This window comes from Amphiura filiformis, chromosome 2 (assembly GCF_039555335.1).
Source record: "Amphiura filiformis chromosome 2, Afil_fr2py, whole genome shotgun sequence".
NCBI lineage: Eukaryota > Metazoa > Echinodermata > Ophiuroidea > Amphilepidida > Amphiuridae > Amphiura > Amphiura filiformis.
Genome location: NC_092629.1, coordinates 44,100,957 through 44,128,821, shown reverse-complemented (window position 1 = coordinate 44,128,821; position 27,865 = coordinate 44,100,957). Strand labels below are relative to the sequence as shown.

The following is a 27,865-nucleotide window of genomic DNA, read 5'->3' as shown; positions in this document are numbered from 1 at the left end:
TGTCATGCACCCCGCTTCACCAAAGGAAATCATGGGTGAATTCCCTCTCTGCCGTTCTATCTACCCGCATGCTGCTCATGTGTTGATAAAATTTACACGAACACGCCCGGAATTAGCATGTTAAAAGTATCTTTATCAATAAAAACCTCACTTCAAAAATTTCTGATGATGAGAACAGGGTGTCTTTTTAACTTTTTGATTTGATCAACGTTCTTCCCCTTTTAAAGGTTTTTTTTATATAAAAAATAGATATAGATTCCCGGGTATAGATTTTTAAATGACGCCAATGGCTTGCTATAGACGGCCTCAGGGAAGAACAGGTTGCTCCATGTTGTGACGCAAATGGCTTGCTATAGACGGCCTCCTTAGCAATGCAAATAGCGTCCGTTTCCTGCGAAAGAAGCCCGGAAAGAAGGAAGAGCCTGTTGATTCCTGTGTTAGTTTTAACAATATTCAGATCAATCGAGGACATTTGAAGAACGAGAAGAAAACATTTTGGAGATTTGTGTAAGTACTTTTCACTGATAACATGGATTTTTGACCATACAGATGCTTAAAAATTATAAACAAACTTGCGAAGTTGCCGAATTCGGCAGCATTGGCATATTGGTGTTCATGTTTGTGTGCATAAACACAAACAGATTGGAATTTTCCATGCTTGTGCCCATTCCCTCTACAGTGTCCGAAATAAGAAAAATATGGAGGTTGTCCCGAGGACAACGAAAGCATAAATTCTGCTTGTCCTCAAAACATAAAGTCAAAAGAGTTGTAAATTATACTACAAAACACATGAACAATTACATGATAAATATCAATTACCAACCAATGTAAACCCTTTTGGAGATATATAAAATCCCTCCGCTGGGAGGTTTTTGGTGTTGGTCCATAAGAACATCTGGGCCGCATAGCATCCAGTGCCAAGGAAAAAGCCGAGGCTTTGAATGCCCAATTCTGCTCGGTCTTCACCAATGAAAATCTCCAAAAGTGCAAAACATTCCCAACTTGACTCAAAGTACTGTTCCTGATATATGCCTGATATAAAATAGTTTCAACTCCAGGAGTTGAAAAACTTTTGAAGAACCTTCCTTAATGTCCAAAAAGCCACTGGACCCGACAACATACCAGCCAAGATTCTCAAAGAATGTGCTCCAAAAGAATGTGCCAAAAAGTTGACAGCCCCGATATAGTGGTTGTCCAGGGGATAAGTACATATCTTGCATATGGTTTTCCCCAGTGATTTGAGGACAAGAGGATAATTAGTGCTTATTTCGAACACTGCCTCTATAAAAGCGTACCGGTACTTGAATTCAGCTAGATAAAGGCTGGTACGTTCAGACCTGGTGACATCGCACATCATGCGCGAAGTTTCTTTTTGTGCTACTAGTCGCACTATAATCAATCATATATTCATGATGATACGGGTTTAAACTTGCTGTATTTTTTAGTTCGCTCACTCAAACCTGACTAAGTCTTAGCATCAACCCCCATCATGCCCATAGGCAACATGCCATTCCGCGGTATTGTGTACTGACTGTACCGGTACCGGGGTATGTTTTATATTATTTTGTACTTTGCAGTAAACCTTTGAAGAGCATGCGTACTACCATGAGTCCTATGACTACCGGGATGTTGCAGAGTCAGAGCTAACAATGCGTACCGGTATGCAGCAAAGTTCTTTCATAAATTTCCACTTGGCAACAGCAGATCGCTGTTAGCAGCCAATCAGAGACAAGTGCGTTCCAAAACAGTAAATGACTAAAAATGCAATACATGCTTAAAATACGCTTTCGTCAAAGGTTTACTGCAAATAGTATTATCTTTCCCAGACGTCAACAACCAAGTCAACCATATAGATATTGGGGCCAGGCCATGGTTTACGTACGGTACTCCAGTATTCAATCAAGTTCTTCATTTAACGAATTAAGTTTTGACGATCTTCTTGAGCATAATTTGATTTTTAAAGCATACACCATTGTCCATCACGAAATTTATGTACCGGTACTGCATTGAAATTATGCACCACTTGTATCCAGGGTTTGTTTTTTGCTGGCAAAAACCTGTTTTTGCCGGCAAAGTGGCAAAAAACTGGGTTTCTAGGTTCAAGATTGTCTTCTTCAAGTATGACATAAAATGCAAAATCCCTGCAGTGAAAGTGTAGGCATACATGTAAAATATATATCATTGTATTTTTGCAATAGAAATGGTACAGATATGGCGCATTTATTAGGCAGCAAGTACTGCATTGAGAGCCTACAGAGTGATGTAGGAGATCTCCAATCAGCAGTGGCTGATGTATTCTCTCGAGTTGGTCCAGTGCGCTACCCATCATGGAAATTTCCAGACAAGGTATGTAGATACATAATCATTAATCACATAAGTTAACTTCTGGCCAGGCCTGTGTTTTTCAAAACCAATGTGACGCTCCAGTGAACATTTAAGCATGGATTTAGAATAGAGCACGGCGTGCTATGGACTTGCAACTCCGTTCGTCGAAGTGAGGCCAGCGATGTCGTCACGCTTGCAACATGTGGACGTAGGTGGCAGCAGCATTTTTCTTTAATTAGCATAAGTCTCCACAGCACTACGCATATTTTTTTACGTAGCTTTTAGTACTATCGTGGTGGCAGCAGCATTTTTCTTTACTTTTCCAATATGGCGCCGCCCGTGAATCAATTTGGTGCCTGTTGGTGACGCCATCGGACGCCATTTCAGCGCAGAGTAATACACAGGGAAAGCTGACGCTGTCGCCACCTTTTTGTATTGCGCTAGTATATGAGTTGCAAGTTTTTTTTCTTGCAACAGCCTGATTTAAGGATTACAAGCTGCACAAAGATTGAATGTTTATGAGTGCAATGTTAAGGATATATTCACAAGATGAAATTTGGACTGTTCCATTGAAGGAGACTTTGCCGAGTTGAATGGAACACTGAGTTCATATGTCATCAAATGAAAATATTCTTTCCATTGAACAAATAAAAACATTGTTTTATGTATGGTATAAACCCAGGGGGTATAAACTTGTATACATTACAGGGGAAAGAAGAATCTCATACCTGCACACTTAAGGGAGTACTACATTTGTACACCCCTGGCCAATTTTGTGCCAATTTTTGCATTTTTCTCAAAAATTATAGCGCATTGGTGACAAGTAAGATATGTAATATTATAGGGGCAAGGACTACAACTACTGCACTGAAAATTCAGTAACTCAAGGCAAGTAGTTATTGATTTATTGATCAAATATTGGTTTTCCCTCATTTTTTACTGTAACTCCACAACTGTTGTCTGTGTTGAAATAAAATTTCCAGTGCAGTAGTTGTAGTCCTTGCCCCTATAATATACATATATCTTACTTGTCACCAATGCGCTATAATTTTTGAGACAAATGCAAAAATAGGCACAAAATTGGGCAGGGGTGTAGTACCCCCTTAAACATGAAATTACAAATGGAAACATGGCATGCATAGGCAGATATACCAGAGTAAAAACTCCAGACATACCTGCTTGTGGAGGGACTTGAACCCCAGACCTATCGCTTGCGGGGCAAGTGCTTTTCCCCCAGTATATTGTAAAAAGGTCCGTAACCCGATCAACAACATCATGCCCCCGATTTTTGTCATTGTTAATGAGTTTTTGGTATCACAAAATAGATCGTATTTTTCTTATTCCTATTCTGAAATTTGAGTATTTTATTTGACACTCCAAGTCGATGTATTTCCGGAGAAATCGGAGAATTCATGCTTATTTACCTCCCTGGGTGGCTACCAATTTCTGGAATTCTGGACAGGCTTATCATAGATAATTATAGTCTCCTCAACAGCTAGTTTGGTTTCGCGTCATTCACATTGTATGAAAAGAGCGAACCGCAATAACTGCTGAAGAGACTTCAGATCAACAACGTTACTTTAAAGCTTTGAAAATTCTTCTGAAATTAGAAGCTGCCCGCGTGGCGCAGTTGGTTAGAGCGTTGTATTGTTGACCCAGAGGTACCCGGTTCAAATCCCGGTAGTGACAGGGTTTTTTTCTGCTCCATTTTTTAAACCCAAAATTATTTACATTCATTTGAAATGTACATATTGCAAGGGGAAATATATTTGGTTTCTTTTTTTTTCTGAATCGGTACGAAAAAGAGTTTAAAAAATCTAAATTCCGCTTCAATACGGGCATTTCCAGCATTGTCGTCGGGCATTTCTGTTTTGCTTTGTTATTGAGCTCTATTGCCATTTGCCATAATTTATATACAAAAATCATCATGAACGATACAGACGAACACGAAAAGTCTGGTTGTGGGGAAATGTCACCGTAGCTAGTATTGGAATGTGTACCTAGTACAGTGGAGCTTGGTTATTATGTCAGTGCAACCACGCATACGCATGGCACATGACGAATGCCGGGGAATTACGGCACATGTTATTGCTTGCCTTCCCATAATGCAATTCACGCATACCAAGTATTGGGTTGCAAATTTTGCTATTTATTCACATTTACGCAGAAAATGCTCTCGTTTTTTTCCCAAAGTTGCATAAAGGGGACAATATTTGATATTATATGTAATTTTAAAGACAATCCATATCCAAAACCAATAGGGTTACCCCCTTTAAGAATAATGAATAAGCATCATTCATTTGATCTCGTAGCTAGTTTGTAATGTGTCTATGTTTAACACAGTGTAGGATGCGTAAGCCTGTTCCATTATTCTTATATTTAAATGACTTTTCTTCCACTTATTTCATAAATCACCAGGACAACCAATTAAATATCCAATTGTTGTTTATTTTTAACGCACACACCTGAAATTGGAAGGTCGAAACTATACTCTCACATTTATAGATTAGCGTTGCCATGGTAGCTCTGTGCAACTGCAATGGAAAATTGACTATTGCATTCAGTCTCATGCTGAGCGCAAGTCTAAATGATCAATATAGTAATAGGCCAATCAATGACAAGAATCTTTTAGAGATACTGTACTGATATGAGTATACATGTAGTACCTTCCCCAATTGTGTAAATGTGTAACTTCTGAGAGATTCTTCAGGCTTAGCAGAATTGTCTGACTGCCTCGAAAAAGCATAAACTTTTTTCTCTGCCAAAAGTAGCAATCTTTTCCACTAACTATACTCGTTTCTCTTTCATTTGTGTGTGTTTCCAGCCAATTTCTTTTATTTGGCCCTGTAAGTTTAGTAGACGGTGCATTGGCTGGCTGCCAACTCAGGCTTCCTGAACGTATGTAGACTGCATATAATTATGCAATTTCTGAAGATGTACAATGTAAAGCTGAATTAATACTACATCGCTGATCGATAGCGATTGGATTTTAACCAATGAGGTAAAGCGCTTTTTGCTGTGTTGGGAAGAGCGTGTCACCTCATTGGTCAAATACAAATTGCTCGTCTCTCAGCGATGGAGTATAAATTCAGCTTTAGCCTATTTCACTTACTGATGGATAAAACGTACAAATTTGTTTTGCAATGTAGATTTCCTGTGACATGGATGTAGATGACCTGTTACAACAATATTGCTTTACTGATGATGATGAAGAGGACTGTCAAGTGGCACACATTTCACTCTTTGAGCTCACTATTGACAGGTGAGTAATTACCAGTGGCGTAGCCAGGGGGAGCTGACACTGTAAAAATATCTTCACCCTGTGAAACATCTCCCCTGTGGGTGGCCAGTATCTATACTCGATACTAGCCACCCATCCACATGTAATTTTGGAGGGCTCATATTGTGCTGGTGGTGTTAATATGTACCAATATAATTTTTTAGAGAAAATTTTGTTTTTTGTATCACCACATTTGGGTACATAATAAGGGAGACTGGCTCTTAAGGTGGCTGTGTACTCTCAGACATGCATGTAGTAAAAGTGCCATAACTTTGTAATTATTCACGCAAGACATATTAAAGTATACATTTTTATAAAGGCAATACATCAATGAATCTTAATATAAATACAGATTTGGTGTAAAAACAACAATTATGAAGAAAATCACAAAAAAGGTGAGTTTTTGGCAATTTTTGTTTGGTACATCATAACAAAAAAACACTCTTTCCAAAAATTTTCATTTTATTTTTTTCTTAATCTTGAGACACCATTCCAAAAACGGTTTTTTTAGTTTTTTAATATTGGCCTTATTTTTTGAGATATTGACCATATAAGGCATCAAAATGAACTTTTTAAAATTCACAAACGCCTATTTGCACAAAATGATGCCTAAAATCGAACTAGACCAAAATATAAAAAATGAGAAAACCGCTTTCTTAAGTCGATCATGCTTTTTATGATGAGCATAATTGCTTACCTATAGATGCTGTATTTATTGAGTTATCGTATACCTAAATCGTCATTTTAACGAGAAAATGAACATTGAAATAAAGGCCGTTGAAGTTTAAAGTGGTCACATTTTGCACTTTGATCGAAGCTCACAGGAGAATGCGGCAGTTCTCGTTTTCTACCTTACATTACGTGAACATCGGGTAAATCCACAGCCCCTTGAGAAGTTTGGGCGAAATCTATTAATATCTTGATGTTTAAATCCGGGGAAAGAACTTGAAAAAATTCACATTTTATCAGCTAAAACGGAGCCATTTGACCGCTAGGTTTTTATGAAATCAGTGCTTCGCGGTGCTTCCATAAGATGCGCCACGCATGTAGATAAGCGTTATGTATGTGTAGCGATCTGTGCGTTAACAAATTGCGCGTCTACAAAAAACGCGACGTTGTTGTTGCTAGCGATACCCCGATGGTACAACAAAGATTTTCTTTCCTTTTAAATTGCGGAAACAGTGAAATAGTGAAATAAAATCCATAAAATAGAGTAGTTGGAGTTAACAAATCTGGATTTTCTTTCCTTGTATTTATAAAAAACATAACAAAGTAAATACATTTCAAAAAAAGCTCAATTTCGCGAAAGAAACAATGTCTAGAGTACACAGCCGCGTTAAGTAACAGTATAGTATATTGTTATGAATTCAAACAGCTGACGTTCGGTTGTTGAATTAATTAATAATAAACTTAGTATATTGTTATTTTAATTAATTAATTCAGTGACTGAAAGTCAGCTGTTTTAATTAATGACAATATACTACACAGTATATCTGATTACCTTCCAAACAAAACCCAGTGATTTCCTGCACATGTTTCTATGGGGAAAATGGTGGCCACTTTGAAATCCAAGATGGAGGCCAAAAAAGTGGAACTGGTTCCCAATTTGAATACTTCACTTCAATTTATACAGGTTTAACCAAAAGTGCATGATTTTGCCAAAAAGTTGCCATTTGCTGCTGTACTACTTTCATAAATTTGGGTTTTTTTTTGCTTTTTCCTACAGAATGGTTTTACTGTTACAAAGTTTCTCACGATTCACAGAGCAAGTTTTATCAGGACTTCAAAGTAGACCAGCTACTGCTGGTCACATGGTCGGTGGTCAAATGTCCATCGGCCTGGTGGTCAAGAAATTTTGGAACAAAATGGTGCAGCTGAATGGAGCTTGTCAAAAATTACAGTCAGAGGTATAGAATATAAATTGTTGTCTGCATCACATACATGTATTATCATATCTCAAAAGGCTGCCTTGTGTGATATTTTTTTATTATTGTCATCAAATTGTAATTAGATGCACTGTAAAATTAACTTTATATATTAACCCCATGAGAACTACCTGTCGACTGGCCAAAAAGAAGTTTTCATTATCAACTGGCCCATTCAGCAACATTGTTAGAACAATTTCACCACCCAAAAAAATTGCTGTGAATTATTTGCAAAGCTCCATTCTGATTAGTGATTAAAGTGAAGATATTGTGTAATTGACCAATCAGGGGCAATGTTAGATTGGCAGGTAGTGCTCAGGGGGCTAATTTTGAGGTATTATCACAATATCACAACCTCATGTCAAGAAGGATGCTGAAATATTAAATATACAATATGAAATACAACAATGAAAATAAAAATCACACAAGGCAGCCAAACTGATATAGCACACAATTTTATGTTCAGCAGATAATTTAAGATACCTTATTTATGTCAACAGCCCCTTATTAATTATTGCCATGGCGAACCTGTGAATGAAAAACACGCAGGTTCCAATGAAACCCATTCAAAGTGTTGCATTTGGTGCTAAAGTACTGGTCATCCGTGACCATGTTGAGAATGCAATGTATTGGTTTGAGTAGCTTTTCAGTCCAATTTTAGAATCTGCAATCAGAAACTCCAGATGATATTTTTTCTGCAGTTATAAACTGGGGTACTTTTTTTGAGTGTCTATTTTAAATATTTGTTATTATGTTATGATAATGAGCTAATTTGGAGATATTTTCTTTCATATGTTTTTTTCTTTTTGTTCACAATTTTTTTACAACAGCACATGTCAAAGTGGGTATGGTCGATGCTGCAAAATTTCTTGATCTGTATTCTTTTCTCCAAATTTTATATTCAATTTTCAGAACAAAATCAGCAAAGCGACCATCAGTAAACTGGAAGTGATTAACGCTGAGCTACAACAGCAGGCGATGAACTTGACCCGTAGAATGGACATCAACACCACTCTAGGCTTTACACTGCAAAATAGATCTGATCCAACACCACTAGAGCCACCATCAGTGCGATTTAGTCAGACTCCTGGGTTTGGAGGTCTCATCCCACCAAACAACCATGATGATATCCGATCTCCAATTCCACAGTCTCCGTTACGAACACAATCTACCATTTCCGCTGAAACAAGAACTGTATCATGTCAGACATTAGAAACTGCTTTTGTCCCTTGCGAGGCTTGTAACAGAGTCCAGATAACTTTGCGAGATGTCAGCGCTATGGTAACAGACGTGTGTCAGTCGCAGAATGTGTCGTCTGCTATCGCGAAATATCGCAGCAAGATGTCGACCGAAGAATCGTTGTCTGCTGCCGATGTAGCCAGATGGGGCGGAGAATTGGATAAAGATCTTGACGCCATTAAACAACATCTGAAGGATTTATTGAACCAGATTGGTCCACTTCAAAATAACTTAACAACGGTGGAAAACAAGTGCACCACACTTGAAGCAGAAAGCCAAAAGAAAGACAAAGATTTGAAAAAGGAACAGAGTTTGAAAGAGTCTCAATCTAGACAACATACTAGCAAAGTGAAAGACATTGAGAGGGAGCATGCCCAGGCTATATTGGTTGTACAGAGGAATTTTGAGGATTCTCAGAGGGGGAAGAAAACGTTAGAGGGTGAATTGGTGGCGTTGAAAAGAGAGTTACATAAACAGTATGAAGCCCTTAAGGAAGTAGGTAAGTTGATGTTTGCACTAAAATAAAGTTAACATGAACGCAAGAAGAATATAGTTAGATACCAGGCTATTTTGGTTGTACAGAGGAATTTTGAGGATTCTCAGAGGGGGAAGAAAACGTTAGAGGGTGAATTGGTGGCGTTGAAAAGAGAGTTACATAAACAGTATGAAGCCCTTAAGGAAGTAGGTAAGTGTATGTATGCGCTGAAATAAACACATAAAAAAGAAATTCCCAGCTAGTTTGAGAGGTCGTAACATTAAGCGCAAAGCAATAAAATTGATATGAACATGAGTAGAATATAGTAAGCTGTAGTATGATACCAACCGTGTGTAAAAGAAAATTGGAATGGTGTTATGAGTCTTTATTTTTTTGCCTATTTTAAGCCAAACAAACTTTATAAGGATGCCATTTTGATTTCAGTGCAGGGATGGTAGTTTTCCAAATATTTAGGGATTTCCGGATTTCTCCTTCATTGTTTTTCACTTCCTTTTCCAGATACATTGAAAGACAGAATGACTAAAGAACTGGATGACAATATCACCAACAAAGCGGCGGTGGTGCGACTGGAAAGCCAAGTAGAGCAGCTGAATGCACAGTTAGAGGATACTAGTGGCCAGTTAGAAACTTATAGTAAACAACTTGGTAAAGAACAAGCTAGGAATAGGAGTGTAGATAAACACACTAAGGTGAGGCAGACATTTTTTTGAATTTAATAAATATTATCCTGTTTTGCCAAATAAAACATGGCTAAATAACAATCCTTTGGTAATTCTTGGCAATACAAGGGTAAATGAACCAAAAACAAGCATTTTTTTAAAAACAATTTGTATTACAATGTAGTCACAAATTTCAAAGATTTAGCACAAGTCTAAGCATTCAAAATTTGAGTATAGGCTATGAATTTGCCCATACTTTCAGTATTTCATGTTAATTATGATAATTGGTTCTATTAGGATATTTTCTACCCAAAATACCCTGGAATTAGTCCAAGTACAAGTCTTTATAGTATGGTCGTTGGACATTTTGACCCGGAAAAAATAGGTAAAAAGCTGATTTTTGCACCAGACAAGCAGAATACATCATAAAACATATCCAAAATCCGAAGAAATCCTCCTTGGGGATTTGTTTTATCCAAGATGGCCGCCAAAATGGCTGCCACAACATATAATTAGCTGTATCTTAGCTTCTAAAGCAGATATGATGATGATTTTAGTGTCTTTGAATAGGTTTGAGAGGTCAGAGAATTCAAATTTGTACAAATCTAACACACTGATGTCTTCAATTACACTGAAATCCAAGATGGCCGCCAAAATGGCCACCACCACATATGATTAGATATATCTCCGCTTCTGAAGCAGATATGATGATGATTTTAGTGTCCTTGAATATATTTCAGAGGTCAAAGAATTCAAATTTATGCGTATCTAAAACACTGAAGTCTTCATTCACACTGGAATCCAAGATGGCCGCGAAAATGGCCGCCACCACCACGTGTTATGTTTAGGTATATTTTGGCTTATGAAGCAGATATGATAATAATTTTAGTGTCTTTAAATATGTTTTATGTGATGCAGAAGTCAATTTTGTATTTATCTAAAGTACTAAGTCAAGTCTTCACTCACACTGTAATCCAAGATGATCCTCAATATGGCTAAAATCAAACATGCTTAACTGTATATCTCAGCTTCTGAAACCAATATAATGATGATTTTAATCTTTGAATAGGCTTTTAAGAAAATGTAGGTTTTAGGGGTTGCAGATTTCAATGTTGCAATTACTTAAAACACGGAAGTAAGTGCTCAGTAACAATAGCATTCAAAACAGCTGCCACCACATGATTTTCTATATCTCAGTTTCTGAAGCAAAAGTAGCTATCTTCGACTTCATCTGCAAGTATAATTGCCTCAGCATTTTGGCAATTTTCTCCTCTGCAATCTCCACAAGCTGTGACACATTTAAATCCCTTTTTGCGACAGGAACATCCGTTATTTCCACAAGGACTCCTGGAGGATAGTTTACATTTGTATCATACAAACTTAAGCAAGCCTTGTGGTGCTGTATCTACATCCGTAAGGACCGGTGCTAGTACGGTGTCAGAGAGTTTCCAACCCCATTGATTTGGATCCAAGTTATTGTTTGTGAGCTTTCTCCAAAGTATGACCTTCAAAAGAACACTCAGACTGTCAAAATACGCTGCTCTTTTTAACTAGGTGGAAGCTTTTGTGGATCAAGTGATGCTTTATTTGACGATATCATCGCCATGAATTAAGCGAACCGCAGACCGTTTAAAGAATCTTCTTCTCTGCCACCACATAAGACAACAAATAATCTGATGCCATTTGTACCAATCTGTTCTAATGTCGCCTCAGGATCGCTCATCTAGGATGATATCTGCTGCAATTCTTCTTATCTTCTGCAACAAACTTGTCTTTCCATGTCCAAATGTTGCAGAAGTGGAGTCACAACCACTCCATGCATGGATAAAAAGGACCTGAGATGGAATGTCAATACTTCACCAATGTTGTTAATAAGGTCTTGAACTTTCCAACCCACCGATATCAGCTATATTCTGGTCCCCAGTGGCACTTCTCTTCCTTGTCTTGAACATTGAAGGAGTCTTGAAGGGTACATTCCACTATCAATGTGTCAGCATCTCCGGTACTATTGTGCACCATCCATCGAATCAGCAGCGAGATAAACTGGCATTTGTTCTTATCATATTCAGCTCACAGAATCTATGAAGGTTCTCACCATAACCAGCAGACCTTCCTCTCGAATGAGAAGAACAACAGTCAGTTTATCTCGCTCCTGAGTCGATACTTGGAAACCAATGGTCAGATCGTGCACAATAGTACTGGAGATCCTGACACTTTGATAATGGAATGTACCCTTCAATTTGCAAGACAAGGAAGAGAAGTACCTGATGATCAGATATACTTGTCCTTTTGATGTACCACTGAGACCAGACTATGGCTGATATCTTATCTACTTCCATTCAGAGAAGAAAGGGTTGGTGGTTTGGAAAGTTCAAGACCTTGTTAACAAAGCTGGTGAAGTAGTGACATCCCATCTCCTGTTTATCCATGCATGGAGTGGTTGCGACTCAACTTCTGCAACATTTGGACATGGAAAGACAAGTTTGTTGAAGAAGATAAAAGAATTGCAGCAGATATCATCCTAGATGAGCGATCCTGAGGCGACATTAGAACAGATTGGTACAGCTGGCATCAGATTATTTGTTGTCTTATAATGGTGGCAGAGAAGAAGATTCTTTAAACGGTCTACGGTTCGCTTAATCCATGGCGATGGTATCATCAAATAAAGCATCATTTGATCCACAGCTATCTACAAAAGCTTTCACCTACTGAAAGAGCAGCGTATTTTCACATCCTGCGGGTTCTTTTACAGGTCATACTTTGGAGAAAGCTAACAAACAATGACATGAATCCAATTTAAAGCAATGGGGCTGGAAACACTCTGACATCTGGCATTAGATGCAGTACCACAAGGCTTGCTTAAGCTTGTACAATACAATTGTAAACATTCCTCCAGGAATTCTTGTGTAAATAACGGATGATCCTGTCGCAAAAATGAACTTAAATGTGTCACAGCTGTGAAGATTACACAGGAAAACATTGCCAAAGCGCTGAGGCGATTATACCTGTAGATGAGAACGAAGACAGCTACTTTTGCTTCAGAAGCTGAGATATATATTCACATGTGGTGGCAGCTATTTGGGATTCTATTGCGACTAGCACTTCAGTGTAGTGTTATAAGCCCAGGTTTTAAGTAATTGCAACAATTCTCTGACCCTTAAAACCTACATTCTCTTAAAAACCTATTCAAAGATCAAAATCACCATTATATTGGCTTCAGAAGCTGAGATATTTAGCTAATCATGTTTGATTTTAGCAATATTGAGGGCCATGTTGGATTGCAGTGTCAGTAAAGACATATACTTATGAAGATAAATACAAAATTGACTCCTAAAACCTATTAAAAGACACTAAAATCATTATCATATCTGCTTCATAAGCCAAAATATACCTAAACATAACACGTGGTGGTAGCGGCCATCTTGGATTCCAGTGTGAATGAAGACTTCAGTGTTTTAGAAACATACAAATTTGAATTCTTTGGTCTCTGAAATATATTCAAGGACACTCAAATCATCATCATATCTGCTTCAGAAGCGGAGATATATCTAATCATATGTGGTGGTGGTGGCCATTTTGGCGGCCATCTTGGATTTCAGTGTAATTGAAGACATTAGTGTGTTAGATTTGTACAAATTTGAATTCTCTGACCTCTTAAACCTATTCAAAGACACTAAAATCATCATCATATCTGCTTTAGAAGCTAAGATACAGCTAATTATATGTTGTGGCGGCCATTTTGACGGCCATCTTGGATTTCAGTGTGATTGAAGACATCAGTGTGTTAGATTTGTACAAATTTGAATTCTCTGACCTCTTAAACCTATTCAAAGACACTAAAATCATCATCATATCTGCTTTAGAAGCTAAGATACAGCTAATTATATGCTGTGGCGGCCATTTTGGCAGCCATCTTGGATAAAACGAATTCCCCAAAGAGGAGTTTTTTCGGATTTTGGATATGATGTTCTATGATATATTCTGCTTGTCTGGTGCAAAAATCAGCTTTTTACCAATTTTTTCCGGGTAGCCACTGTTTTTCCTCTTCAACGACCCTACTATTAAGCTTGATTGTCATAGCATAATTATGAAAAATACCCTAAAAACTTATGTTTTTGGCCCTTATCTCCAAAAATTTGCCAAATATTAAAATTGACTTTTATTGCCAGTTAGAACTAACTAAAGGAATAAGATTGAGCAATGTTTCATGTGGCAATCCTTAAAAAAATAGTGCTGTATTTTTTCTGGAATAGGGAGTAGGTAATTATGTCTTGTCAGGGCTGGGACATATCGAAGACATGACCTTAATCAGTCCACCGAAGTATTAAAAAATTTAAGCCCTGTCCGTCCAACTTCTTTTGTGCTACAGCTTGCCAATTTTTGGAATGCTTATGAAATTACATTTCCAAAGGGGCCAATTAGGGAATGTGTACCACTGGTTGGAGATATTGCATCCACAGTCATTTTGTGATGCAAAATCTGTTGGTCCGGTAGGGCTAAAACTTGACAATGTCAGCTTTTGCAGCCTGAATCTCCCCTTGCACCAAATTTGAGCCAATTTGAAGTGGGTCCGGTTTACATTTCCATGGGGGAGGGGTGATTTGACATGGAATGATCCAGTGTATCCTAAAAAAGAAGTACAAGTAGATGGAACAAGTTTTGCTTTCGTGAAAGGAAATCTCCCTTCAAATAATGAGTATTGTCCACCGATCCGAATTCTGATATTGTGTTCCTAATTTGGACCGATATCCGATCCGATCCGTTATTTAAAAAAAAAAAAAAAAAAAGTTATAGACCCTACAATAAACTACTTAATTCAAGGTTGGAAAGTGAAGAAATACTGAACTACTCAATTATTTTCAAGGTATTCTTGTCAAAACTGGGTAGAGTTGTATGCTTTAATTACTTCTGCTTCTATGAAACAGCTATTAATTCATACTTATAATGTTTTTACAAATTACCTATCTGATAATATACTGATCCGATAACTGATATGATAATTGGTCCAGCCTTACAAATATTCACCTTATATCATTATAGGCATTACAAAACAAGCATGATGCTTTGTTGGAGAGAATAGATGAACTAGACCAGGAATGTCAAGAATTGAGGGACAATCTCGCTGATGTGGAGGATGGGAGGGAAGACACCATGAGTGAGCTTAAGACAGCACAGAGTGAGATCAAGGCACTTAGAGATCAACTGCAAACTGAAAAGGTAAGCTTACCTTGAAAACATTAGGCTATTCCAGTTGGAATTCATATACCCCTTATGAAAGACATGAGCTTGATCTCCAACACAGGGAGTGTGAATTTCAAATACCTGAATTTGTGACTCGATTTGAAATGTACACCCCCTGTGTGTGAGAATAAGGTCATGTGTTCTATAGGGGGTGTATGGATTTCAACTGGAATAGCCCATTGTCATTAGGTGATGAGAAAAAAAACACCTGTTCTATTTGCCCGACTGACACAGATTTTCTGTTTTGAGGATTTTTTGATGTATGAATTTAAAAACGGCCGTTTTTTGACTTAAATTTTTGGAACAAAAATCAGATTTTTTTTTAAATGTTAATTTCCAAATTAATTTCAGATTTGTCAAAAAAATCCTAACCGATCGATTCTCTACTTTGCAAGTCCATCCACCCATAGAACAGGTTTTTTTTTTTTAATGGGTACATATATATGCATAGTGACAAATACTCATTGGGCTATTCCAGTTGTAATCCACACATCCCCTACAGAAGTCATGACCAGGAATATAGATTTTAAATGGAGTGACCTGGTGAAAGGGTAGATATCTGGTTGGGGCATTTATCAGGACAGGCAAGTGTAGCCAACAATTGGGCTTATTATCCTGATCGGAACCGATTGTAACAAGGTCTTTTATCATGGTTGATCTTTTTAACAAGTGATCTGGTGAAAGGGTAGATATCTGGTCGGGGCATTTTCAGGACAGGCAAGTGTAGCCAACAATCAGGCTTATTATCCTGATCGGAACCGATTGTAACAAGGTCTTTTATCATGGTTGATCTTTTTAACAAGTGATCTGGTGAAAGGGTAGATATCTGGTCGGGGCATTTATCAGGACAGGCAAGTGTAGCCAACAATCGGGCTTATTACAGGAGAGCAGATTTTTTTTTAACAAGTGACCTGGTGAAAGGGTAGATATCTGGTCGGGGCATTTTCAGGACAGGCAAGTGTAGCCAACAATCGGGCTTATTACTGGAGAGCAAAAAAAATTTTTTTAACAAGTGACCTGGTGAAAGGGTAGATATCTGGTCGGGGCATTTTCAGGACAGGCAAGTGTAGCCAACAATCAGGCTTATTATCCTAATCGGAACCGATTGTAACAAGGTCTTTTATCATGGTTGATCTGCACCGTCTTAACCAGATGAGCCACAGGAGAGCAGATTTTTTTAACAAGTGACCTGGTGAAAGGGTAGATATCTGGTCGGGGCATTTTCAGGACAGGCAAGTGTAGCCAACAATCGGGCTTATTACAGGAGAGCAGATTTATTTTTTTAACAAGTGATCTGGTGAAAGGGTAGATATCTGGTCGGGGCATTTTCAGGACAGGCAAGTGTAGCCAACAATCGGGCTTATTATCCTGATCGGACCCGACTGTACCAAGGTCTTTTATCATTGTTCATCTGCACTGCACTGCTGGGGAGAGCAGATTTTTTTGGTCCTGCAGGGATTTGAACCCAGGACCTCTCGCACCAAAGGCAAAGACCTATAGTGTGCCACTCTGCTCTCTAAATAATATCTGATTATATATCGTTTCCCAGGACCTGGTTGCATCTCTCAAAGAAGAGAAACAGTTTCTTGAGACGTCAATACAAGATCTACAGAGCATGATACTCACATTGGAATCACATCTAGAAGAAAGCCAACAAAGGGAGAAGATGTTAGTGCAATATCCAGATCTTAATCCGGGACTCAATGTGCATCAACCACCCAAAACACAAGGTAAGACAACTATACAGGGGTGTGAAATCTCCGTGTTAACACGGAAATCCACATTTTTAATATTCCCAAATCAGTTTCAATTCATGCATTTCGTGTTTTTTCAATTTTTCGAATCCGCGATTTTGGTAATTAGTCACCATATTCCTTTTGAAAGGAATTCTTTTTCTCAACATCCTCAAAAAGAAAGAAACCCATCGCTCTATGTAGAACACACTACAAACATGTATTATGACGCTGGAGATGAGAGTACGAAAATGTGATACATATCCCACATATTGTTGCGAAGTTCACTTATTCTTTGAATCCTTTTCCGTACTCATTGAACTGTGCCCATCGGAATGATATAAAATGGCGGCGACCAGGATTCCCTTGTGTAGCGAACTGAAGTGAAACTGAACTGATATTTTAATCCAATCCATCCACCCAAAATGTGACGACATGTTTACTAAAAATCACAGGGAATTAAGAGAGGATATATCATGGCTACCAGGATTGTAATTTTGTCGTGCAACACTCGCATTTATGGAAGAAATACAAGCTTAAAATCTTCTAATATTTTATGATGAAATACGCACGAATACGGGATAGCCATTGAATAGATTGGTAGGTAAGCTTACTCTGCGTGCTTAGAATACACTATGGATACTTGGGTTTTTTTTCCGGGTTTTTCCGCGTTTTTTGGAAAGCTCCGTTCACACCCCTGACTATAACTGTGTGCTGCCTAGCTACCCGTCCACCTGTCATTGTGGACAGGTAGATTACTCCTGGGACAGGCAAAATTAATACCTGTGACATACATATGCTAAATTCTAAAAATAATGCTTGAATAAGTTCTGTGAACTCAAAACAAGACCAGACAAATAAATCAAAGCTATAGCAATAGCTATTTGAACTTACTGAACCCCAAGAAGTGGCAGAGGTCTGGTTTATGTTTTCAGGGTCAAATTTTGGACAGGCAGTTTTGGTAAAAATGATAGGCACTTGTAGTATCCTAGCTAAGACACTGGGCTATAATCTAATCTTGAACTATGTGTCATATTAGGGGGCGCTTTGTATTTTTACGAAAGCACAATGGATTATTTTTGTGTATTTTTTATCGGATCTCTCACAGAAAGAAGGAACTTGATAATTATAGGTAGTAATGGTAGCCCCTTCACAGCATTCAAGTCGCGAGGTGATCACTGTAAAATGGCTTGTTTGCAACCAGTTTGGCCTCAAAAAGTGTTTTAGGGCCATAATTTGATTGCATGATTATAAAGTCATAGTTCATGTATTTCTACATGATTTTATCAGTACCCTCTTAAGAGATCTAGAATGAGCGTTTATGGCGTTTCGACAGTATTTTTTGTGGGACATGAGAGCAGACGTATCGAATTGCATTCTGAATACAAAGCATGTCTTTCTGATATCAAATAATTTTCATTTTTGAAATTCACGATATAATACAAATTTTATGACAAATTATTAAAATTTGATATTTTCAAATTTTTGATATATAACAGTCCTCAAAATAAATTTTATAAATCTAATTTTATATTCTTAAAGTGTATGTAGCTGGGAGGAAAAGCCGATGATCAATTGAAAATTTTGACCTTTTATATTGAAGATATGGATTTTTTTCCCAAAAGACCTATTTTTTTTTGTGTTTTGGGAAAAAATCCATATCTTCAATACTGAAAGGTCAAAATTTTCAATTGATCGTCGGCTTTCATCCCACCTACATACACTTTAAGTATAAATCATCAGATTTATAAAGTTTACTTCAAGTACTGTTAAATATCAAAAATATCAATTTTAATGATTTGCCATAAAATATGTATTACATTGCAAATTTCAAAAATCTAAATTATTTGATATCAGAAGGACATTCTTCAGTATTCAGAATGCAATTCGATATGTCTGATGTGCTCTAATGTCCCACAATAAATACTGTCCAAACGCTCATACCCCTTCTCTTAATGCACCAGTTGTTTGTTTATTTGTTATTTCTCTTAAATTCTGTTATTTTTTTTCTATGCAACATAGGAAACAAACCATCTGAAATGAAACTTCAAGTGCAATCCAACAACGTCCGCATTCAAATCCTTGAGGAACAGAACAACTTGTTGCGCAAAAACATCACTAAGCTTCTGGATCAGAGAGGAGAGTCACCTCATGGTGCTGCGGTAAGTCTCTACCCCGTGTAAACTACTATCCAGACCACCAACTGCCCATCCGTAACCATGACGTTACGTGAAGCTACGTGTTCATGTTGATTTTGATCGAATGGCAGGAGTTACTAGGCGCGGAGCAATGGAAGCCCCCAGCGTGTACATGTCTGAAAAGAAAGATATGTTCGTTTGCATCTTTGCTAAAATTTGAAGTCCACACTCCTTCTGTGGAAATTTTACCTTAAGTTTTTTGCAGAGGGAGTACAGGTTTCAGATAGAATAGACAATTGGGCAACTTCCATTTAGAATACTCACTCAGTGGTGGAAGATAAACGTAAAGCCATATACAGGTGGAATATGGGTTAGGTTTAGGTTTAAATTTGGGTGTAATTGTTCAATATTATAACACCGGACACTGATTTTTGCTATCGAAAGAAACAAAAAATGAGAGAAGATGAACAAAGAAGTCTTGGTACCCTTGGTAGACCCCTCGCATGCCAAGCACACGATCACCAGCCGGTAGCCACAGGGGGTTCGCTGGCCTGGTGATTCCCTGAGCTCATAGCAGAATAGGGTAATTGCATCATCACATCACCTGGCATTCAAGCATGTGCAGTGGTTATCCTTGTGTATTTTGTGGTAATTTCGGGTGTAAGAGTTAATGATTTTCAATCGTTAAATGTACATATTTTTCCCTACCCATGCAGATGTCAGGCAGTGCAGTACCTCTATGGCAACAGGACACATTGAATCAAGCCAAAGCCAATAATACACAAACTAAATCACCTAGGCAACATGACAGCAGGATGTATAGTCACCAGTAAGTAGAGAGTATCAATGGGCTATTCTGATTGCAATCCATACACCCCTGTTGAAGACAGGACCTTAATCTTCCACACAGGGGGTGTAGATTTCAAATGAAATCACCCATTCAGGTAACTCCACATTTAAAATTCACATTCCCTGTGTGGAGGATTAAGGACATATCTTAAATAGGGAGAATAGGAACTGGAATAGCCCATTATGTGGATCCTGGGTTTCTCTACCAGAAGTCAGTATGCACTAAAATTCCTCCCCATAACACAATATGTGACACGATCTGGTCCATGGAGGCCAAAGGCGGCAAATTTGAAACTGAGATAAAGGTAAAAATATGGAGTAAAATATACAATAAAATATATTAGAAAATAGACATCAAGAAACTTTATAACTTGAGAACCAACCAAGTATGGTGTTTTCAGTAAATAGTAAATGATAGCCTATTGTATGTATAATGTAATAACTCAATTTTCAAAAATACCTCTTTTGACCCCCATGGACCAGATCTTGCCACATACGTGTATTGCATAACAAAGGAGATGGATTAACCTCCGAGCTGTGCAATACGGCGCATACCTGCCAACTGTTCCGCTTTTTAAACCTCAAAGTCGGTAAAAAGCGGAACGTTCCGCTTTACCTAAAAAAAAAGAAATCTTAATGGTGCTTTTTTTTCTGGACGCATATATTTCCAATTTTAAAATGAAAATTCCTTAGAAGCCTGACTGGATGACTGGGCTAGATAATGGTACTCATTTAACATGCATGTGGTCAAATCAGAACACCTTTTCATGCCCAAAATTGGCTGTTTTCTCAAAATAACCTTATTTTTTAATCCATTTGATATAGAAAGCAAATTTATACTTCTACGCTTACTCAAATTTGGTACACTCACGGAGCGCTTTTACCGGTCAACCGGCGCCTTCAGCGGATGTTATTGCTCTGAAGATTGTTGTTACTAGTGATGTAGTACTAGGACACCTCCGATGACGTCACAGATGTTGATGACGCCAAACTTGAAGATGTTGTGCCGCCCCTTGGTTCCGGGGTCAGGAGGTTGTCCCAGACAGGGTCGATGTCCAACCCTTTGTCACGGTTCAGTCTGGGTCTTTTAGTTCTGATATGGATTGCTTCCAAGACCCTGCGAGGGAACTCCTTGGACTCCCTTTCTAACACTTACGTTCTCCCAGTCAATCTGGTGTCCTTTGCTCCTGTCGACATGTTCCTTGATCGCTGGCTTGCAACTGGCCGCTTTGGATTTATGTTCTGTTAGCCTCTTTTCGAGCTTGCGTCCAGACTCGCCAATGTATAGGGAGTGCAAGGGATGCTGTACACGACAGATTGTTTTTCTTGTTCAGTTTTGTCCTTTGGGGAGACAAGAGATCTGCGCAGAGTATTCTGAGGTTTAAAAGCTGTGCTAACACCGGCAGAGTTGAAAGCCCTGCGCAGCCGTTCCGAAAGTCCTTCCACGTAAGGCAAGGTAACAAATATGCCCTTCTTATTGCTATCTTCGTCACTGTCCTTATTTTGTTCTTTCTGTTTTGGACGAGCCCTGAACAATGTCCAGTCTTGATAGCCACTCTCGTGTAAGCGGTACATTATTTATGATAAGAAAAGAGGTACTGCTAGAATGTACCTCATTTCTTAACATATATAATGAACCACTTGTCTTGAGTCACTGAAATTTCAGTGAAGTAATTGGATTTCTTGCCCCTATAATATACATAAGTTTTGTTACCAGTGTGTAGTTATTTTTTGAGAAAAATGCAAAAAGTTAAGTCACAAAATTCATCAGGGGCTGTAGTACCACCTAAAAGTATCTTAATCACAAATTCCATGCATAGTTGCTTATGCTGTAATAAGTGATCCAGGTTTGGAACACGGTTTTGGATCACACAGAACAATGTCACCCATTGATGACAATTTAAATGGGCTACTGCAAATGCAAAGATAGTATCCACTTGGGAAGCTAGTACAATCACTGAAAATATCAGATGTAAAAAGATATGTGAATTGTGCACAAATCAGGCTGTATGTATAAGCTATTGAGAGTTTGGAACTATGCATGATAAGGCCAATGTTGAACGGAAAAGCCTTGGTGAAATACTGCCCCAGACTAAGTATAAAAATATTGAAAATTGAAAAAAATCTTGTTTACTCTATCTGTTCATTTGACGTATACATACTTTCTGTTCCAGGAACCCACCGGTAGAATCCCGTCCAACTAAAAGTGCCTATTCTGATTCGGCCCTTGCCTCCAGCAGTAGAGGTCATAAAGGGAATGAGCAGACACCTCATATTAGGCCACCGAGACCACCATCTAGGGACAACAGGGAAAGAGCCAAATCAGGTGAGTAATAGCTGCCATGTGTAGCTGCCACATGTAGATAAGTACAATATACTGTGTGTGAATTGCCCAATGTTCACAGGGCAGCTATTGCACTTAACCACTTCTGGCATTGAGCAGTTGACTTGTATAGTGTGTCTTGTCTCAAGTTGAGAGTAATGCCATGTTGGATTTCACAGTGGCAGATTTGAATCGCGAGTGCTAGCCTAATCCCGTGGGGCATATACACACGCGTAGAAGCACAATTTACCTGTATGCTTGTGAGGCAACCAAGTAAATGTAAAAAGACAAGCTAAAATATGGCAGTCATTTAGAAAATGAACTCTGTATACATAGCAAAAACACTACTATCACCAACCCTTGACATTAAATTGGGCTTTAAAGCAGAAAAGAAGTCAATGATGTACATTCAGTCAGTCTAATCCATAGATATACATTGTAGGGCTGCAGTAGATGAAAAGGATATTTTGACTCCCGAGTTCTCTCGTTTGACCTTTCTTGAAAAAGCAACTTGTTGGAATGCAAAAATTGATGAACAGATGTTTGTCGAACAAGTAAATCTGACATATATGAATATGGGTGTCTTTATTAGATGTCGGATAGTTACTTTTTAAGTGTTTGTAACATGGCTTGCATGCCCCGCCCTTTACCTTTAACTTTCCACGTTCATATGGGCTATTCCAGTTCAAATCCACAGATGGAAAACCCATCCAACTAACCCGATTTTAAATTCACACCCCCCTGTGTGGGAGATTAAGGTCATGTCATCTACAGGGGGTGTATGGATTTCAACAGGAATAGCCTACTGACCAGCTACTTCACATTAGGCCCTCAAGTTGTACTCCTTTGAAATACTATTGGCCAAACTGGAACACTATGAACGGTAGTGGCTCCGCGATAAACACACACGTACATAGCGCGATACTGTAGAAAGCATACACGCGCCTAATACATTGCGTACAAGCTTAGTAATATTCATGCTCTAGTTTGGCCAAGGAATACTTAATTTACCTGTAGGTATCATTGTCTGTGACATTTTCTTTCTTTGGTTTTACCTTCAGCATCAGTCAATAAAAGGCATACTAGTGCACCAGTAAATCCAGTAAGACTAGCAGGAGCTGCATCCAGTAACAATGCTAGCCTGAGTGCATATATACAACTCAAAAATCAAGGAGCCTTCCAACAAAATGATATGAACACTAAAAAAGGTAAGGGAACAACCCAAAAGTTTGATGTCATCCTGTAAACAAAAGTGCTTTCATTAGGAGACTGACACCTCCATCCTCCATCCATCCATCCATCCATCCCTTCCTCCCTCCCTCCATCTCTCCCTCCATCCCTCTCTAAAATGTAAGTGTGAATGTTGAAAATTACAACCCAAAAGATCATCTTTGATCAATATGTTAACTAGATTTTACAAACATAATCGAGACTTTCTGACCCCTCCTCCCCCATGATAGGACTTTAGTTTATAGGCCGTCATCAAACTTTTGGTGACTAAAGTGAGTAATATGTTTATTTAGATGCAACTTGCCGCAGAAGTAAGGATGTAACAGGATTAATTACAACAGGGATAAAGACCTGGATTGTAATTCTATAGAAATGTCACAGTATGCTGAAGATAGCACACATATACAGATGATGAGTGCAGCCTGCTTAATATTTTGCAGTTCTATACATTCAAAAATAGTGAAAACCTTTCGCCATGGTAATTAATCCTGTTTAAATTGGTAAATTGGTAATGGCTTTGACTCAGTCTTAAAGGTGTAGGTCTGATTTTGTGGTGTTTTTTTTCTACATTATATTGAAGACTTTCACCAAAACATGCTGCTGAGTTAATCTGCTCAAATTGCTTGGATGTAATACCTTCTTTATTGTGTTTTGAGATGACCGTGTGATCGGATAGATTTGATACTGATCCAAGTATATTTAAAGTGAATTTTTTAATACTTTTGTGGTCCGGGTACGCGATGGTGATGATTGATTGCATTGATTGAACACGGTGGCCGAGCGGAACGGGCTAGGACTCATAATCGTAAGGTTCGGGTTCGAGCCCCGGCGACGCCATCGTGTTGTGCCCTTGAGTAAGGCACTTTATCTCGATTACTCCTCTCCACCCAGGTGTGAAATGGGGAGCTGTTAAGAATACTGCCCTTTGAGCGCCGCCCAAAGGTAGGAGCATGCCTTGGGCATTGTATGGCAGCTGACATATTCTAATGACGGCGGAATAAATGTAAAGCGCTTTGGTACATGTTCACATGTGAAAGGCGCTGTATAAATACCAACATTTATAGAAGAGATATTGTAATATGAGTCACGATACTGAAGTCTCTGGTGTAGTCCAAAGCAGCCAGTTTGGTTCTGCACCCTCCACACAAACAGTCTACCAATGGCAACTTATAACGCTCTTTCTTATTGGCTAAGAAGGAGACTATACAAAGTGTATAGAATAAAAATTGAAAAATTGCATCTGGGAACTTGATTGACCTCTGGGTTGACCCACTGGTATTATAGCATTCAGTGTTGTTGTACAGCACAGCAATTTTCACAATGTTATTATTTTTACCACGCACAAGCTGCATTTATGAGAAACTGGTTCTGGGCAAATTACATTTAGCCATGAAGTTTAAAGATACGCCAAGTTACGTCTGGGTTAAAATTGCTCATGAATATAAAGCAGCTGATTAAAGCCTTGTTCAAAATTGTGCTGGATGACTTCATGGGTAAAGTATTAGTCAATTAAAAAAAGACCTTGTTCATTATCATTGGCAGACTGTTAGTATTGAGGAAGTGGAACCAAATTGGCTGCCGAGGAGGCTATCTCTGGTGTAATAATCTATTGTATGTCTAATATAAGAGCCATTCATTGCTTTTTTTTATCCTTCTTTTTCAGGTGGTTCAGATGCTAAGCAAATCAAACAAGGCTGGATGACAGGAGACAAGAAACATAACCGGACTAAATCACGCAATCTAGACGACTATCAGCCACATGACTCATATACTTGTCCTTCATGTGATAAGATGTATACTACTGAAAGGGACTTAGACATTCATAGATCATACTGCACTGGATAAACCAGGACTAAACAATGAAGGATTGTAAAAAGATGTTACAAAGCTATTGTTTCTTGGAACAATTTTGTTACTCTGAAAGATTGTACCTCTGAACATGATGACATGGTACTCCTTCCCAACCCACTTGTGTGATCAGGGGTATAATACAACAAATGTCAGACTGGGACATTCACAAATTATACTACTAGGATATCAAGCTTTAAAAAAATTTGACATGCCCTTACCGACTGACCCAAAAAATTGAAGAAAAAAAACATGGTTGCGTTTGACTATAGGGAAATATCATATTTTGGTTTATAATATTCAAAATATGTGTTTTTTTTATGTTAAACTGCAGTATAAACGCATAAAATCATCAATTTCTTGCAAATTCTGACTTTCTGCATTTTGTTCGTTCATTTTGGCAGCGTAGACATACGTTGTAACTTTAACAGGGAAATTTGGGATGGAAATTGTGTTCAGTCGCATTTCCTGCATTGATTTGAATCACATTTTCCGTAGTAATTTTCGATGAAATACGCACCTGAAGATGCGTACATTTGTAAAGCGCATACTGTTTCTATTTCTCTAAAATTCTCTATGCAAAGTATTAGGTGTCACATCATATTTTGCAGAAATTGCAAAAAAAATTATCGACCAACCGACCCAGGTGTTCGAACCTAAAGGGCAAGTCAACAAATTTTTTAAGCCTCAGGGCCATGTCTGCAGTTAATGGTTGTTTTACGCTGAAATGCTGTTGTCTTTCTGAAATCAGATTAGAAAAGGGACATCCCAGCAAACAGAAAAACGTTTTTAAACATTTTCTTTTTATATAACCTGACATTTAAAGGTTTTTAGGCAATACAACCTTTTCTAACCTTTTGAGAATGTTTTTAAAAATATTTTTGTGTTTGCTGGGATGTTGCAATAATATTTTTTTAGCTTCTGAGTAATACAAAAAAAACATTCATAGATTTTTAAAATACCTGGATGACCAATAACAAATATTGTATGTGTGTAGATGATATGCATGCGCATACATTTAGCTGATCGGCTTTAAATTTTCACTGATTTAAGTCTGATAAAATAATAATATTGAATGGGTTTATTTTTGTATCATTGGGCTATTCCATTTAAAGACCACACTACCCCTGTGGAAGATTTTGGAAATATCTGTTACAGGGGGAGTGTGAATTTCAAATGGAATTAACACATTAGCAGCTCCTTTTGAAAATCACCCTCCCTCAGGGGGAAATTTGGGTTGAATCTTTTTTCAGGGCACGTATGAAATTCAAACGGAGCTGCCTAATGTGCTCATTCCATTTGAAATTCATACTCCCCCTGTGGCAGATATTTCCAGAATCTTCCACAGGGGTAGTGTGGATTTTAAATGGAATAGCCCATTGAATGTATTACACTTGATGCAAAAATATTGCACACATATTCGACTTGTACAATATTCTTCTAACTCTTATCACAAAGTCGTTTACTATTATATAAATAATAATACATATTAATAAATATAAATAATAAGAAAAAAAGGAATTTTGAAATCTGATTAAATGATGTTAAACAGTGCATTTTATAGTGCTTCCAAATTCTCAACAGTTCAATAAAATATCTACAGAACACTAAAACTAAGCTTCCTAATGTGCCTCATTATTTTACAAAAGCCCCACATGCCGTAATATATTCTGCCAACCTTTTTTCCTAAAATACCTCTCAACATATGATGGTAGCCTTCCTTTTTAAGAGAATTTTTATTCAGCAGCAAGCTGTCACTCAAGTCCACTTGGCTCAGACCAAAGTTGGAAATCTTGAAATCATTTTTCAACCCCGGCCCCCAACTCAACAAAAAAATTGACAACCATGAGAGAGTTACCAAATAGGAAAAGGGGTAATTTTTTTACCAGTAGCGAGGAACGCGAAATTGGGAAAATAGGGGGTATTTAATTTGGACAGTCCGCTATATTTGACCGTAAAATCAGCAAAGTAGGGGGTATTTAATTTGCACTGTCCACAAAATTTGGATAAAAGGAGTACTTGAGAAAATCTGGTAATTTTATGTCAATGTTTAGTGTCACTGAAAAGGGGTGTTTGAAATTCTAGTCATTGAAAAGGGGTGTCAAAAATACCCGATGTTTTGATCCAAATTTGTTATTTCAGCTTGATCCAAATTTGTGTTTTGAGCACCATCATCAGTTTTGTCCAGAATTTTTTTTTGGTCCAAATTCATCATTGTTCAACTCTGTCCAAAAGTATGTCTCGTCCAATAGTGATTTTTAGGTCGTCTGAAGGAAAAGACCTTTTGGCATCACGAGTTGTGTGTCCATCTGCCAGTGTGTCAAGTCAGTCAGTCAGTGTGCCCATCAACAAAGGTTTTTGGTCTCACATGAACAGTTCAAATCCAATTGGAACCAAACTTGGGTCATAGCTGTACTATGGGAACCTTCATCCATTTGTGGTGTTAAAGGTCATTTACTGAGGTCATTTGAGGTCAACTTGTAAATAGGCTGAAAATGCATAATCTGGTCTCACATGAACAGTTTACATCCAATTGCAACAAAACTTGAGCCAAATCTGCATTATGGGAGTCTGCATGT

The 27,865-nt window shown here is 38.0% G+C and overlaps 2 protein-coding genes across 2 annotated transcripts in view; both read left to right on the top strand.

Moving 5' to 3' along the window:
* Positions 1–27,865, top strand: part of LOC140146264 (intraflagellar transport protein 20 homolog) — a 225,158-nt gene that overhangs the window by 37,176 nt on the left and 160,117 nt on the right. The gene's annotated exons all lie outside the window — the stretch shown is intronic.
* On the top strand, positions 392–26,667 carry LOC140146258 (uncharacterized). Its single transcript, XM_072168041.1, has 13 exons — positions 392–507; positions 2,199–2,346; positions 5,475–5,587; positions 7,332–7,512; positions 8,443–9,268; positions 9,764–9,954; positions 14,965–15,141; positions 16,715–16,895; positions 18,921–19,060; positions 19,753–19,865; positions 22,060–22,211; positions 23,270–23,416; positions 25,102–26,667. The coding sequence occupies exons 2-13, from the start codon at positions 2,212–2,214 to the stop codon at positions 25,281–25,283; spliced, it is 2,538 nt and encodes an 845-aa protein (XP_072024142.1). The 5' UTR covers positions 392–507; positions 2,199–2,211; the 3' UTR covers positions 25,284–26,667.

Excerpts from the sequence above, each read along its gene's own strand:
- LOC140146258 (XM_072168041.1), top strand. The coding sequence starts at position 2,212 with ATGGCGCATTTATTAGGCAGCAAGTACTGCATTGAGAGCCTACAGAGT. Across the intron at positions 9,269-9,763 it reads TGAAGCCCTTAAGGAAGTAG|ATACATTGAAAGACAGAATG; the intron begins GTAAGTTGATGT and ends TTCCTTTTCCAG. Across the intron at positions 22,212-23,269 it reads CAGGGAAAGAGCCAAATCAG|CATCAGTCAATAAAAGGCAT; the intron begins GTGAGTAATAGC and ends TTTTACCTTCAG.